The 17,310-nt window shown below is 40.7% G+C and overlaps 1 protein-coding gene across 3 annotated transcripts in view; it reads right to left on the reverse strand.

Annotated features, from left to right (window-relative positions):
• Positions 1–17,310, reverse strand: part of LOC102783667 (regulator of G protein signaling 12) — a 44,963-nt gene that overhangs the window by 16,783 nt on the left and 10,870 nt on the right. For all 3 annotated transcript variants that reach the window (XM_087837196.1, XM_006807724.3, XM_006807725.3), the window contains exons 4-6: positions 3,854–3,875; positions 1,166–1,335; positions 241–333 (exon numbers count right to left, since the gene is read on the reverse strand). In XM_087837196.1, coding sequence (XP_087693322.1) covers positions 241–333; positions 1,166–1,335; positions 3,854–3,875 — 285 coding nt within the window. The remainder of the gene's footprint in view (positions 1–240; positions 334–1,165; positions 1,336–3,853; positions 3,876–17,310) is intronic.

Here is a 17,310-nt window from a genome sequence, read left to right on the forward strand (position 1 = left end):
ATAGGAAATTAGCAGTGTGCTTTAAAGTATGCTAGACTGTCAAGCTAAAATAGAATATATAAATAATACTTATTTAATTGTGTGACAAATGATTTATGGAAAAAAAGAAAACTCAGGTCTTAAACACTTCATATTTTTTAGTATGACCTGTATCTTTGGTTAAAGGGGATAATCCACCAATTCACAGTGGGCCCCCAAACAAAACTGTGACTGGATCTGCAGCTGCACACTGTAGCTTACCTGCTTTTTATCTGTTGCAGGGACATGACTGAAGTATTCACAGGCCTGCCAGAACAAGATATTCTCCTCGCTGAATTCTTTCTTGAGAAATTCCTGTGGAAACACACAGTAAAAGAGGGTTTTTTTTCCTCTGTCTATGTGATCTCAACTGGTGATCACATTCTCATCTTTCCAGTTCTGCTGCTGTTGAGACCAGTCGAGCGGGCAGATATTACTGGGTGTAATGTAACAAGATTGGTGTAAGTGTAGGCGCAGGATGGTGTAGGCGAGCGCCGCTCTGATCAGTGCTGAGGGAAGGTGAGGAGGGAGGTGGTTCTGGGATGGAAGAACTTAATGTTGAGCTTTCTGAAGGTGTTGTGGGCTAAATTCAAAAGCACATCTTTTATGTGGGAGGAAATGGTACATGACAATAAACTCACTCACTCACCAGGGTTTAGTGTTGGTAAATGGCTCTTCACTTTAACCAGACGGAAAAGAATTCATTTATATCACACTACAGCTTTTTTTACACTATATATATATATCAACTCTTTAATACTAATATTAATAGTACATCTGGATGTAAATATTTCCCTCTGAAGACAGTGGAGCTCAGAATTGAGCTAAAATGGATGCATATTAGTCATCAGTTGAACAAGTACAGAACTAAAATAAACTGGCAGAGAGATAATTTGGAAGTGTTTGCTAACACGTCTGTCCATGTTGCAGTTGGAGCTTGTTTCTATTAATCTCAGAAATATTAAATAATGCCTCAAGTATTCAAAATATTCTTTCCTTTTTTGCTCATTAGTCCCCAAAAGTAACATCTGGAGTTACAGGACTTTGATCTACATCAGTGACTCAAATCTAAAGCACAGTTTGCTTTCAGCAAACCCCTTAATAACACTCTTGATAACCTCCGAAAGGATTCTTTCTCCCAGCTTACCGAGAAGTAGCGCACACCCACGGGATCCTGGAGGAGACGCTCAAAGCAGGAGGACCAGCTGGCCACACGCTGCTCTGGAGCCCCTCGGTTGCTGCCTGCTCCTGGAAGGCTGCCATTACTGTTCAGGCTGCTCTGGCTGCAGCAGCTCTGCAGCTGGATCCCACTATAGTCTGCGAGACAGGAGAGCGCAGTGCAAAGGTTAGAGAGCGCGGATGCTAAAGGGTAATTCCAGCCAGAGGGGGGCTACCAGAGCTAGATTCTCCACTGTGGCCTCTCACCCTTTCTAAATATAACAGTGGTGTTTTGTATGTTTTACTTCCTTTGAGCAGTTTTAACTTCACCGAATGTTTTAGAGAATGAAAGCTACAGTTGGACTGCAATTAAATCCATGGCAAATGGAAATGAGATCCTCGTTAATCAGAAATTTCCAAAGGTAGGTACATCAATCACATCTGGCGCTTGTGCTAATGCTATTCATGCAGTCCACCCAAAATTCTCACAACCTGTTCAAAAATTTCCTTTCCTTTAGCTGAAGCAAATCTGAAATAAAGGATAGAACACACAATTTGTCAGAAAATTAATGATCCTGTTAGAGAGGGGAAAATTTACCCTAAAGCTTTTTAGACTAGAAAGGCAAGAAGTGCACAAAGACACAGCAGAGGTTGCTCACATTGCACGAGGGAGCAGCAGAAAGAGAGCGCAGAGGATAAAAAGGAGGAAAGAAAGAGGCGACACAGCTGATTACAGGGAAGGCCACAGGGAAGTGTGGGTGACAATACAGGAGCTGGTACAAAGCTAAAGTGGTGGCCTCGGCTTACACAGTACCTGCTATCATGGCGGCAGATGGCCACTTTAGAGCTGTGAGGAAATCGAGTGAGGAGCGCACAGTAAAAACAAAAAAACAAAAAGGGTCTCAGCCAAATTGGTTACACATACACGGTTGTCATTCTGTGGAAAGTCAATTCGCTGGCGCAGGCGACCGAAATTAAGCGGTTGCTTTTACATTTCAGAAAGGAATGGTAGCAGGGGCAAGTAAGGTGTAGTACTGCATATCTTTATCTTGCCAATCCACCTGCATGAGTGGGCTAGATCTGCAAACGAAATAAAAGAACTCTAAATAGCAGATGACATCACTGACTGTGAGTAAGGCTGCGTTCTATTTAACTCGGGTAGTGACATCACTCCCAAGTTGAGCACATTCCAGTAGCCGGAATGTGTCGGAAAACCAAGGATTTATTTTGCTCCTTGGCGAGGTGGAACACTTTAAGCATCACTAGCAAAACCATGCAGTAGTTTTTTTTTTGTTGCACTTAAAAACTGTGCTTTCGCGGGTGGAGCACGGTCAGTCTGCATGTAGCTTATTTGTCGAGTCACAAATACACAACAGTGGTTGTACTGACTGCAAACGTACAAATAGTACAGCAGCACAAACTGCTTTACCAATGTTTAAAAGCACAGCCGTCATCTTGGATTGTTAAGTCGGGCTCAATGGTGCCGCTCTGATGGGTCCTTCCAAAATAAGCTGGAAGTTCTCAGTTGGAATCTGAATGTGGAACACCGTCTGAATTTGTTAAGTCAGGGCAGCACCACCCACGGCTAGCTAACAATCTAAGATAGTAGCAGTGAATGTAAACAGTAGTAAACCTGTAAAACCTTTAATCCTTTCTGCCACTGTTGTGTATTTGTGACTCACTAAATTTGCCATATGCAGACCACTGAAGTCTCTATCCAAGGACGTGCTGTTTTTAAGCACACAAAAAAAGTACTATGCTGTATTGTTAGCAATACCAGGCTCTGTGGTGCTAAGAACCAAAACAAATGGGTTTTTTTTTCCTTTTTCTTTTTTTTAACATTACAGCTGGAACAACCTAACTGGGAAGTGATGTCACTCATGGGTTCCTAGGTGTCTGGAATGGAGGTATGACTTTCTGAGTTGGAAGTCCCACTTGAGGCTGTTGCTCCCATTGAAAATTCTGACTGGGAACTCGGAAATTCCCATTTCAAATGGAAAGAAACATAAGGTGGCCTCTGTATGACCTTTCAAGCCTACACCACATCCTAGTTAAAGTAGATGTCCAATTAAAATTAGACTAGTTTTCCATAAATTATGAGTAAACATATTTATTTTAACAGTACGGTCAAATGAGTCCTGGTCTGAGGTTTTCTGACAAGCTATTTGTTTGGACTTGGCTTATTGTATTAGGACTGAGGGCCTATGTTTACTACACTGTTGGCTGCTCAGCTAATGAGACAGCTTTAGAAAGCAAACAGCCGTGCATGTCTGATCCACATCAACGGTGAAAGAAGCGGAGCTGCACTCCTCAACACAGCCTCGGTCAGCCTGTTAGCAAGCGCTGTTAAAACTGCTATGAAAGGGAAGACCAGACAGCATCCAAGCTTAGCCATGAAAGCAACCCAACCACGCTGGGTAAACAACATTTGTTAACGAGGCATGCTGCCTACAGTGAATACATCATGCTTGCTAAAAGACTTTTTATTAGGTCACTTTATTGAGCAGCTACAAAGTTCTGTGTTGAGGGCGGAATATAAAATGTGAAATAAAAACAACAAAAATGAACCAAACGATGAATGCTAAAAAGACTTCAGTTTTAAGATTGTAAATATTCATAAGCACACAGATTGAATTCCTCTCCACACTCTCATTAAAAAAAAAAGAGTTGCACTTACCACCATCTGATGAAGCAGCAGACTGGAAGAGAACAAAGAGAGACATGAGTGAGAAGTTGCCCTCGTGACCTCCTGCGCAGACATAAGAGGCTGAATGCTGTGCTGGTAGCACTGTCCATTCAGGCATCCCTGTGAGCTGTGTGTCCTCCTGGTTTGTAAGTAAAACTGAGTGTGCTGCTTGGAAAGGGTTGGACCTTGGGGGAGCTTACACAATTACTTTATGTGGGTGGATCTCGACCCCCGTACCACGGACAGCTGTTCACACCTCCACACTGGTACCCCACCCACAGCTCTGAACTAACGTGCGCATTCCTGCTAACTGCAGTCACAGGATCAGGAGTCATCAAGGCAGACTGCTTAACGATGAGCTTTTCACTTGCTAATTTGGAGAGTGGCAGTTTTATGCATGTGTAGATGTCCCTAAGAAAGGCAAATGACACAAGCTCCCCTACTGGGCACGGACATCTTTTTAGAAGTTTAGAATTGGCATTGTAAAGCGCTTTGGGTGCCTTGAAAAGCGCTATATAAATCCAATCCATTATTATTATTGTTTATGTAGAGCTGCAGGAACTAACCCATACACTGAAAGCAGATTGAGAGAAATTATCATTAGGAATCCCCAGCTGATTACTGGTTTGACTGACCATCTTCACATTTTCAGCTGAGACAAAGCAAGATGAATTGATTGTGAATTAATCCACATATTATTTATCCCAATGGAAATCATTTGTACTCAGAGCCCTAATTGGAGTGTAATTACAGCCAGAGAATAAGGCTCAATAAAAACACCACCCATGTCTGAGCTTAACATGGATAAGTGAATATTAACTTGGCAATACTTCAATTTAAAATCACTGCCTCGGCGTTAGGCTTGTGTAAACCCCACTAATAAAGAAAGATTTAACGTGCAAACTGGAGAGCCACTGCATAAATATATATTTACATGCAGGGGAGGATATGAGAGGCAGAATCTTAGGGCTTTGTCCAAGAAAACTCCAAAAAAAGAAGAAAAAAAAGCATGCGTTGGAGGATTCATCTGAAAAGGAGGCACTATTTCCAGAGGAGTGTTTTCTGAGCTGCCACTTCAAAGTGTGAATACTCAGAGCTGATAAATACGACTTAACAAGGCTCTTATTGCCACGCTCCAGCTTTGGTTTCAGCAGCAAATAGACTTTGTGCTTTGGTACACTCACGTAATTCTGTATTGTGGAGCTGTAATATCATAAGAGGAGTGACATAAACAACGAAAACAATGAACGTCGACTGTTTTTGTCCCCCCACTCTGATTATACTCATTGTATAAACTCTTATTTTTCAATTAGGAGCTTTAAATCAGTCAGCTTCAGCACAACCTCAGATGGCAACCTATTCACTTTATGCACATAGACTAGGGGGATCGGTCATGCTCACCGACGTGACGGCTTGTTTCCATTTTGGGAATGACCACATGTAAAAGCTCTATCAGACATAGACCGCTAAACCACTAATTGTCCATCACAGCCTTCTTTACAACTCTGCCGCTGCTGAGTCCAACCCCTAAATCGTCAACACCCAAAAAAGCCACCCCTTGTGTGGTGGCTTGCATGTGTACAGTAATCATGGGTGGGTAGGATGAGGACCAACGTGAAGCCAAAACAGAAGAAAGAGAGAAAAGAGAGAACACCCACTCCATCTGTCTGTTCCTATGGGTCTAAAAACAGCTAAACCTCAAACCTTAAATATATAGTGCACCACAGCTGGAGTCCAGTTTAAGAAAAAAAGGGGAAACCCCCCCCAAAAAAAAACTGTGACGTGAATTTTGGTTTTGACCAAACAAAAGGTTAAATACTGAAAACAGAATTAACATTTTAGCTATTCTCGGTGCTTCAATACTCACATCTATATGGATGACAAATTAGATAACTATCCATGTTGTGCAAGAGCAGAAATTACACAAAAAGTGGGAGAGCAGCGTAAATCACTCGCTTGTGACATTTGTTGCAATCTCCTGGTTCCAACCACAATCATGACAGATTTATCCCAGTGACAGAAAAGTCTTAAATGTCTTAAAGCACCCAAATAAACTCAAATGTTGCAAAACCCCAATTATTTGATCTTATCTGACTAACAGCCACATTATAAATTATTATCCAAATTAATTAAAATTCGCATCATATTTTGAAATGGAACAGCGAGTTGTCAAAATAAAGACGTTTCCAAGGCCCAAGGCGGTGGGTTCAAATGTCTTGTTTTGTCTATGCGATCGTCCCAAAAATACACAGACTGCATCACTGTGCCATAACCACCTTCAACCACCAAACGTTCATCAGCAAAGTTGAACGTTTAGCCACATTTTGATGGTCTGAAAACCGGATGTGACGAGCGAGGAGGAGAGTAACTCACTGAGAAGTCGAATGACTCTGTTCTTTACGCAGTTCTTACATCAGTGATTTGGGGGTTAGCTGTGGCTCACGAGGTAGAAAGGTCCCAGACAGCGAACTTTAAACCGAGATAGAGGCATTGCATGCAAAAATAACTGCTATGTTAAGTCTTGATTATACGCTGTTGCCGGCACGAACAGACACCACAACCTGATTAGTCATACTTATTATACATCTTTGAGGTCGAAGCATTGTAATGTAAAGTCCACGTGGTCAAACGGACATCCACAGGAACCTCAGGCTCACAGTGTGATGACGAAGTTTATGTCACTCGGACCCAAGCAAACCAAATCGGACTTGTGGTCACTTAAAGTATAATGAAGACATAAATGCCTGTCAATTTACTTTCCTACCCCTTTTAATCACACAGCAGTTCCACCCTACAGCATACTCTGCTTTACGCTCAGTTTTATTGTAAATAGGAGTGCACTTTACTTGATACAGCTTAGTGTTAATGTGCTATGAGTGGAAACTAATTATTGACAACATAAACTGTTCAGGAAAGTGCTTACTGATGTTACACATATGCAAGCATGTGTGTCGTTTTTCCACACATGCATTTCCCATTTTTATACAACTGCACTTCTTATTGCAAGCTGAAGAGTCACCCCCCTGCTGGCCATTAGAACTTATGAAGGTTTGCACTGGTCTCATTTTACAGACTCGGAAGCTCTGCCCACATTTTCATGTCATCTAGAGCATGACTGATATAGAATTTTTAAGACAGATACCGATATTTGGTGGTTTAAAACTGCTATATACTGGCTGATATTTGTTTTTCTTTCAGACACTTAAAACATCAACAGATTTTCCCAAAATTTGGATGTTTAGTTAATTACTTATATACACTCTCTGCTCAACTCACCTCAGATCAGCTGGTTTTTGCGGCATTCTTTTAACAGGGAAGGTGCAGAGTGTTCTCTGGTGGGCAGACTATGCAACTATGTATAACATGATTGAAGGATATTTTCTCCCAATCGCTTCCTTATTTCAAAAAGTTTCATTAGAAGTTATAATGAAAACAACAATAGATCAAAAAATAGCTAATATCAGCCAGTAATACTGGCCTGCTGATTAGTCAGTGGAGTTGTAATCTCATCCATGTCTAAACCAAGAGGTCAAAAATCTGATTCAAGATACTGGGTTCACCAAATATGTGGCTGTTCAGCTTGTTCCTTTTTTTAAATATAATGATTTCTGCAGAAGTGGTTCCATACATGAATAAACTAACTTATTATCTAAAAGCTTTTTGTCAAATACAAAGACAGATGTACAAATGTGTACTTCTAAAAGTTGGCAAGATAAGAAGCGAAATTGATATCTGCTGCTGGAGTTAGACCACACACAAGCACACATGTCAGTGTGTTGTGTTTTTCCAACTCATTATTGCTTCCTTGCCCACAAGTCTCTAACAATGAGGCCAAAGTGATGACCCTGGCACCTCTAGTCAGTAACACCTCCTTCCTGTGTTGACACCTCTGGTGACCAGCAAGAGCACTGTGGGTGGCGCAGTAGCACTGCAGGCCCTCTTTGATCCCTTTTATAGAGTCAAAAGTGAAAATACCCCATTTCCCAAATGGAATTCCCCTAAAAAGCTGCAAGTCTGTCAACCAAATGGCCAATATCACAACTGAAGTCATGGCGAGCTTGCTGGCTCTAAACAAAGCACGATCTGGCTCTCCAGCTGGAAACCACTCTTTCAGCTTTACTCGGGTACAGCCCCCCACACCATACAGTCTGGCATCTCAAGACACCACATGCTGAAGGAACGTAGAGGATCAAACCGACAGATCTTTGTTTGTGATCTACCACAACTGAAACTTTTATCAGTGTGAAATGGTTGAAGGACCAACTCCATTAACACCTAGTTAATCACACTCGCTATCACCTCTCACAGAGTGTGTTTCACATGTTTAAAAAGTAACTTCTTTTATCTTTTGAGCTTGTTTAGGCACTTCTCTGCTCTCAAAAAGTTGGGTCGAGACGTTGCCTTTCCAGAAATTCCTCACACTTCTGTACAAAAAGCCTGGTCTAAACTTTAACACAAATAATGGCCAATTCCAGCACTCCACAAAACAAAACAGCCGACAAGTCCCTGCCGCTTCAAACAGCTGTTCTGACTGAGAGAGTGCGAAGAGCGACAAAGAGGGAGATTAATGACAAAAACAGCTGAGTGAACACAAGCAGTCTCCTCATTTCACACAGGAGAGGAAGAGGAGATTCGGCCAGCAAGCCACTGTTTACTTACAGTGTTGAAGTTCCAAGTCCTCTTGAAGGAAAGTCTCTTTTTGAGACTCATTGTTCCCTAGTCTGCAACACCAGCGGCACGCAGACAGAATATGTGTGTGTGTGTGTGTGTGTGAACGCATACCTGAACATTCCCCACCCAAAACTTTGCGAAGCATGTTTGTACAAGTTGGGAAGAGGGAATAAGGGAGGGAGGATGAGGAAGAAATCTGACAAGGTACTGGAGGGAGGGAGAGAGAGAAAGCGAGAGAAAGAGGGGGGGGGGGGGGGGGGGGGGCAAAGAGAGGAAAGAAAGATTTCCTTACTCTGCAGCTGTTGCTACGGCAACCCGCTTGACAATACATACAGCCTCTGCCACAGTGGCATGAAGGAATCAGATGAATTAACCCCCTTTTATACCCCTTGCAAAAACACGCGCTCGCTATGTGAAAACCACACCGGCCTTCCCCCTCTTTTGTTTCCAGCCGGGGCACTCGCTCCCTCTCGCTCTCAATTCACTCAAGAAAAAAAAAAAGAGAGACAAGAATGACCCAGTCAGCTCAAATTGAGACCATATGAATTTTGTTTAATCAAAATAAAAGTTTGTAGTCCACAAGCCGAACCCTAAGCTTCATTATCCGCTGTGACAGAGCGCTATTCTTAAACTTCAAATAGCAGCCGTGTCAACTGGCCTTTTTCTGCTGGCTATTAAAGCTCGTGTACCAGAAAAAGATTTTTTTTCCCCTTCAAATCTGCCATCACTCCTCTCTGCTCTGCTGCAACACTGTGCCTCCACATATCTGGCAAATCTCTACAATCAACATGTCGACTGTTTTTAGACCCGCTATTATTCTTAAAGCAGGAGTTGCTCATTCTGAGGTTTTCCCGCGGCAAATGACCTAGCATTTGTTGGACTTAATAGACACTGTATCTCATCCACTCATTTCAGCAACATTAACAGCTTGGTTTGCATGGTAGATTTCTCCTCTTTATTAAATTTCCGCATGCTCGATCGCTTTGGAAGTTAAACATCTAATTTGAATGGCTGTGCTGATTATTTGGGTTTGGGGTTAGGGATGGTAGTGGCATTCTTGTGGATATCTGGAGTGGGTGTGCGCTCATGTATGTAAATGCATTTAAAAACAAATAGAAATGAGGGAAAGAAATTGCTGAGTATTGTTTCAAATAGACTAGAATGCACATCTTGGGTTTCTCCTTCCTTTCTCTCACATATACACACATATATCACTTCCTGTAGTATCAAAACCTGAGTTGTGCGTTTTAACCTCCACACACCTGGCATGGTTTTTTTAAAAAGTTTCAGAAGCAGTCAAACTCAGGTTTGACATGCTGTCAGACAGGAAGCTTAAGGCTGTCTTAGTAGATGTTCAGACTAAAGAAAACCTACTCAATGTGTCAGTCTGCTATGAGAAAAAAACAACAACAACATAGCAGTACCTGTTGCCCATAGCTGCTTTATGCTGTGCCAAAAGCTCCTTCTTCTGCATTTTAAATCTTTGCAGGCATCTTGAGGCAGGAGATAAAAAGCAGCACATGTTGATGAATCTGCTTTGAGATCATGCACATCTTCAGCTGCGTTTATTAACTCAAATGCAAATGAAACTACCCCATTTACCCCATTCAGTGCCACACGCACCAGGTTGGTATGTTATTATCAATCCTGCGTTTCAATGTGTTTAAAGTGCAAATCCCGGAAAATCTGTGTATCCATTTGTTGAATTGTTGTTTCAAAGCAGTCACTGCCTTAACAGGCTTAGAGTGAATTTATTTAATCACAAACCCTACAATTTATATCCTGTTTCACCCAGGCTTTTAGCACCTGGTACTGTGAACCGATGCAGCAGCAAAACACCCACGCAGTGCATGCTTCCAAGACCTACCAATTTGCTCCAAACTAATCCACAAGGAATTTGCACCTTCATTTATCTAAGAGAAACAGCCTCTCGCTGTAAGTTGTAGCAAAACAACTACACGTAATGTCACTTAGTTAAGTTTTTTGTAAATATGGTCCTTTTTTTCCTGCCAGAGCTTGCTACGTAAGTATGCCCTCTGCATTAATGAAGTTGTCTTCCTGAAGTGAATGTGGGAACTGCATTTACTGGTCTGAACAAAGCCTTGCATCATCTGGTGTGCACTTCACACTTCCCAAAGAAACAAACAAACTGTGCTTTAAACTGGATCTTTTGAAAGGATTCTGCACAAAAAAAAATCTTGCAACAATGTCTGCCCGTAATTTAATAAATCTGTTTACTAGAGCTTGCTTTTATCCAGAAATTTAAAGAAAAAAGGGAGATGTATAAGACAAGCTGCTCACAGGTGAAAATTGTTATGATTTTAGACTGGGCTGACACAGCTCCAGGAACGTCTCAAACAACTAAGATTTGGGCTGTAAGGTTTGAGCACAATAATCTCTCTGTATACTTTAGTGGTATGATGGTGGAGACACAAAACCCAACCTCAGGATATCACAAGCTAGTGTAGTCCTTGTGTCCTTGTGTCGGTCCCAAATCCGGATAAATGGAAGGCTTGCGTCAGGAAGGGCATCTGGTGTAAAAACTGAGCCAAATCAAATATGCGGATCCATCCGCTATGGTAACCCCACGGGAAATAACAGAGCAGATGAAAGTACCTTCTTGTACTTTACACTGTAGTGCAGAACTAAAAGGCTCAATGTGTACGCTTTCATGTAAAGCCACGCTGATATGTCAGCTGGAGAGGGTTTGTCTATCTTACTGATGTCAGCATTTGTGCTTGCTCTTTAGTTTACAAAACATAATGTAAAGAATTATGTTGGGACAATGTAAAAATTGTGGTATTGCACAGTTTATCCAGCAGAGTTGTTCGATGAATAGAGAAACCAACATAAAAGTGCCATCTGTATACCTTCAAAGTGTTCTGGCATTGTTTACAACTCTTTGTCAGTTCATCTTACTTTAAATTTACTCTTATTTTTTGTTTGTTTTTGGAAGGATAGAACTAGAAACTGTATAATATAATATGGACGTAGGCAGCGTGAAAATGGTTTATCGGACTCTTTTTTAATGTCTTGAGTTTGGTATTCTGGCTGCTGTTTTAAACCAAGCAAGGGCTGGATTACATAAAATCACCCAAAATTATAAGTTTCATTCTGTATTCAGGAAATCTTAAAAATAGCGATTGAAACCATAAACTAAGTGAGTCAACCTTTGCTAGCCAGTATAAATAATGCTTATAGCGCCTTCCCTCATTCATCGTTACTAGCAGTGGGACATGAGATTGCAATATCTCAAAGAAATGATGACATATGACATTTACATACATTTACAAACAAAAACAAATACTGAACATTTGAGTAACATCACCAGCTAGTAGCACCTCTCTTCATCATGTGCCATCATAGCCTGATTTGAGTCAACATTGTGTTTTCGACTCAGCTGGTGAAAACATTTTACAGTTTACTTTTTGCAGAGTATAGTTTATTATTTAAGGTTATTTAAGCTTCCTTTTTTTCAGTCCTAAATTGTCACCGGAGGCTGACAAAGGCCTCTCATTCTCAGACATGTCTGGGCTTGTCTCATTGTTGTGGGCACTAGCAAACATAAATGCATGACATTGATTTATCATTGATGTCATGATATGAGATTTTTATATTACCTAGAAATTTATGGTGTGACATGAGGCTCCCCTATTTGTTGCCTTATTTGACTGAAATGTATGAACTTCTATTCTTCTTAAATAAATGTACATTATTGGGCAAGTGAAACCCCAAATAACAAACTACTTAACAAATACAAAATCCGATTTAAACATTTGGTATGTGTAGCTAGTTAGGAATCCTTATAATATGGTCTAAACATAATCTTGTTTTGTTATTACAGCAAGCCATAGAGTGTTCTCTGGTGTACAAATGGAATGTCAATACTCATAATCTGGTTAAAGGGTGCGTCTCCCATCTCTTTTTTTACATTTTTAATTTTAGAATTTGTCCATCATAAATACAGATACCCATCTATCGCCAAACAGTTTCAGGTTCCTTTTTTTGTACCCATAGGTAGATTTGTTCTGCAGTCGTCATTTATCTATCCTCACATGGACACTCTCAATACAACCACAACAGACAACAATTACACATATTACAAAACCGCTAATATCGACCAATATATTGGCATGCCAATATATCATTATGGTTCTAGAAGAGACCACTCCTATCAGGATAAAAATGTTTCAACATAGGGTGAAGTTGATCAGTCATTTTGCATTTTCTTCTAAGTGGACAAGAACTTAACAGAGCCACCAGATTCTCTCATTGTCGTGAGAGCAAATACAGTATATACAAGAATATTTGCACATAGAGAGATATCAGGAACTTTTTTGCTCCCTAGAAATCAGCAATGGCATGAAAAAAACCAATATAAGTGGGACTCTATTTTAAAGCAAGGATAAAATCTGTCATGCAGTAATTAGAAGCTATTTTTGGTGCAGAGCTGAGTCATCCATAGCTCCTGTCACAAAGGACACAGAACAGCCCTCCTCAGCCCTTTAAGTCTATTCCTGCCCTTTGACCTCCCTCGGGCGGAAAACCTTCTGCGGCCAGGTGAGCACGTCTCAGCACACAACAAGAACAAAGCATGTTAAAATGCCTTGAGAAAGGGCATTTTTCTGTTCTTTGCTTCAGCATTCACAACTGAAGAAGCCGTCTGCTGCCACAAAGTGAATAGGTTTTGTGTGAGTGCTGAGCTTCTACTTAATTCAATCAACACACGAAAGATTTCTAGACAGGCTTTACAACAGCAATAAGTGCTGCTTGTCACAAGACTAATTGCATGGTAAGTTCTCAAACAACCAACCCTGACCCAAGACGGAAAATAATCTAGGCCTGCTATCTGTGGCTTCCGACAAACTATTCCCTGAAAATAACATCAGAAAGCGCCTTGCATGAAGGCAACTTCCTTTTGAGGGAGGGAGGTTGAGGGTGCGGCAGCTGATAAGAGGGAAGACATCTCTTTTCCAAACATGCAAGGAGTGTAGGGAGACAAGGAAAGGGACTGATTTGGAAAATTATGAAACTCCTGACAGGCAACACTGTGTTTGATTTTTAGAGGATCCAATGTTTTTACTGTGATAATCTTATTTGTCACGACAAATCTGCAAGGCCGTCTTATCAAATTAGCGAGGATCTGATGAGGTCAGCATGGTTATGTGATGCAAAAGGGGCAGGAATGGGAAAAACACGAACACAATGACCGTCTCGTACGATCTGGTATCGCTGTTATGTCTGTGGTTCAAGGATTGTGAAACCACACTCAGACCCTTCAGAGAAGAAGATATTTGATGACTTGTACAGAGCAAACAGTCATATTTGTGACTTAATGTCATGCACTGTTGAGTAATGCTATTTGCCATATAAGGCCCAGAAAAGAAGGCTGGACTTGTGATCCAACTGAGCTTCACGTGTTCTTGGTTAGTTTTGATTTTACAGTGACAGTTTTGAAACTTGTTGATTCTTGCATGACGTTAGAAGGCATGTGACATCGCTAAAAACACCGCTCAAACCATTCAGCATTTGAATTTGACAAAAATAAAATGTTTTTTGGTTTTCTTCCCCACTATTTCTAGATATAAACTTGGCAAAACCATTACAGCAAAAGGTCTCTGTTAATGTGTAATTATTCCATTATACTAACAGAGGAGTGGAAAAGAATAAAAGCATCGTCTTTTTGATCAAGACTCTCATCTCATCTCGCCATCTGCTTATTCCACAGAAATAATTTAGATTAAAACACAAAACAAAAACATACATGGAAAAAAAAACATGCTGAAGATACTGTAAATGTCATTTAGAAATTTAGATCTAAGCTTGTTGTGTTATTCATGCATACAAAGATCACTTCATCCTCCAGCGTGAGTAGGAAGCCAACATTTCCATTGTGCTACTGACCTCTGGGAAGTTTAAGTGAAACGATTTCTTATTTAAACAGATAACAATCCATAACAGTATAATGCTGCTGAAATGTCACATGTCTGGCCTTTGGCTATTAGCCACATGAAGGGTCCACTTAGTTTCCATTTAGTAAACAAATTATCTCTTCAAAGACTTGTATGAGTGATTTACATGGAAGAGACCGTCAGTACGCTGCGTTTCATCTCTTAATCCCAATGATCAGCAGTAATCTATTGCCTGTTCCTCAATAATTACAGGTTAGTCAGAGCAGATGGGTAAAGCTCTGCTTCTGTCTGGATTAAACTGGCATTTGTATGGTTTGTGTGGTGCGACTCGTGTGCTTGTGCGCTTGTTGCTATTTTTTAAAAAGCTGAAAGGTACTTCTAGCATTCCTCAAAATGGATGTGTTTACTCTACTGCTTTGCTTTTGCTCTACTCGTTAGATGGTCAGAATTGTGTTGTCAGATCAGTTCTCACTACTGAAAGTACTGTTTGATTTAGACACGAGGCCTTTAAACCAAACAGGCACACAATTGCAATGAAAGCAATGACCTGTTTTATTCTTAACCATTAGATCATCAACTGGCTTATAGTCGAGATAAATAGAGTTTCATGCATGATATTGCATTCTCATATTCAGAGCTACTGTGTAATGATGAAAATGTAATAAAATTAATTACACAGGTTGCCATCATGTGTGAAAATGGTCTGACCACCAAGCCTAAAAGCATACATGAAAACATGACTTCAACTCTATTTGTTGTAAAGTAACACAGTGTTAAAGCAGGGCCGCATACAAAATAAGCAACAAATGAGAAGCCTTTCGATTTACAATTCACAGCTGAACTCCACAAAAACAGACCAACTTCAGAGAAGGCAACCAAAACCAGTGATCAGGACCTTTCCCACAGCAGTTTATTATCACAGTGAAAGGGCTGTGTACACATGAGCCTGGAGGGCTGGAGGTGAGTAAACCACATAAGACGCGACCACACCCTCCTGCTGCTCCCTTTCTTTTCCACAAAAAGAAAGAAAGAAAGAAAAACCACCAGAAATGGACTTTCCAACCTGAAACCAGACACCTATAATTAGCTCACAGTCCCTTCAGTTTTTTACCAAACTAAAAATTTTTTTTAAGTTTTCTGAAAAGTCTGGGTGTATGGCTACATTTGTTTTATGACGATAAGATTATACTAATACTATTTGCCATCTGGAAATGTAACAAGGCCATATGTTGCAGAATACAAGAAGTAGCATAATTCTTTACTTCCTCTTTAAGTCCTACTGACCTTAAACCCCTCTGTCTAATCCCTTTGGTCATGCTGGGAACCCAAAGCCACTTTAGTGAAATGGGAAAGAAGTGAAGGCAAGTTGGTCCAATGTTTATCACTCAGGCCTAGCAGCTATAAGATGTCCTTTAGATTGTAAGGATGTATGGTAAAGCTCACAAATGTGAAATTACAAATAGGTCAGACAGTTATTTCTGTTTTGAAAACAATCAGTCAGTTTCTGTTTAAAGGTGACGGTGACCTATAAAAACAATTACCATCATCATTTAACTGCATCTACTGGAGCAGCTTTGCATGACTGCCAGTTCAAAATAATCTTTATTTATATTATACTGGGCCTTGATGCAGCCATCATTGGAAGACTTTCTTCTGATTGGCTGCCCCTCCTAACTAGAAAAGCTGTGCTCTGAAGATGACCATATTAGGGATTTCCCCCTCTCTGTGACATCAGTGAGAGCCAAGAGTTGAAAAACTTTCTCAAACTGGGAATTTTATAGGGGCCTGAAGCCTGAGCTTTTGACTCACCGAGGTTACTTGTATGTACCCTGACCTAATTATTCAATACTCTGGCCATATTTAACTTGGGCATCCACCACTGCAACAATATACACATTTTAAAAAGGAAAACAACGAGAAAGGGTACAGTAAGTCAACTTTACTACACAATATGAGAATGATCTAGCACTACATAATTTGGCTAACCTTTTCTTGGAAACATCCTAACACATGTAGGTTGCAAACTGAGTAATAAGTGGTATTTTACACAGCCAAAAATAACAAGATCAGGCAATAACCAGGCTTTGAAAATACCACATTTGATGTTGACCAGAGAAAGATGATGTTAAAAAAAATGTTTAAGAGGTAAAGTCAGTGTTTAGGCTTCACCAGTGGGCCATATTTATGACTCCCACAGTGTAATATTGACAAGACCTTGGCCTGGTTCGGCATCATCTTGTGCCAATACAAGGCCAAAAAGATGCCAACAATATTAACTTTCCAAGCCTGTCTGCAGCCTTGCTCAACGTCTCATAGGGGAAGTAAACATGCCCCGGCATTATCTGAGCTTCATGCGAGAGGTAAAAAGCTGAACACAACGAGCAGTCCACTGTACACCAGACATGTTTCAACTGTTACCAAGGAGGTTAAAAAAAGTCTGGCAGCTCTAGAGTCGTTCCTCATTGAATAACCTCCACACCCTTGGCAGTAGGTTCCTTTTCAGTGAAGCAGATAAGTATAATAATAGTAATAGTGAGTGAGGTAAACAGAGAGAGGGGAATGTATGAGCTTCAGAGCGTTCTGATTCACGCATACAAAATCAACAGGCATTGATGAAGGGCTGTGTGGTTAACTAAAAAAACAATTTTTTTTTAACTCCCATAGTCTCAAATGTCGCTAAGTGATGTCATAATGTTGGTGTGACAACAGCCAAGAGTGGAGCAGCAGTACGCCTGCATTCAGAGATGGTGAGGCAGCGGGTATTTTCCGTGGTTACAGTTGGGTCAAACAGCAAAGTCAGCAACCGCAGCCACATCTGTTCAGCTGGTTAAAGGCCGCTGCATATTCCAACGCCGAGCAGCTGGA

Source organism: Neolamprologus brichardi, chromosome 3, assembly GCF_056152115.1.
Source record: "Neolamprologus brichardi isolate AB-2024 chromosome 3, ASM5615211v1, whole genome shotgun sequence".
NCBI classification, from domain to species: domain Eukaryota; kingdom Metazoa; phylum Chordata; class Actinopteri; order Cichliformes; family Cichlidae; genus Neolamprologus; species Neolamprologus brichardi.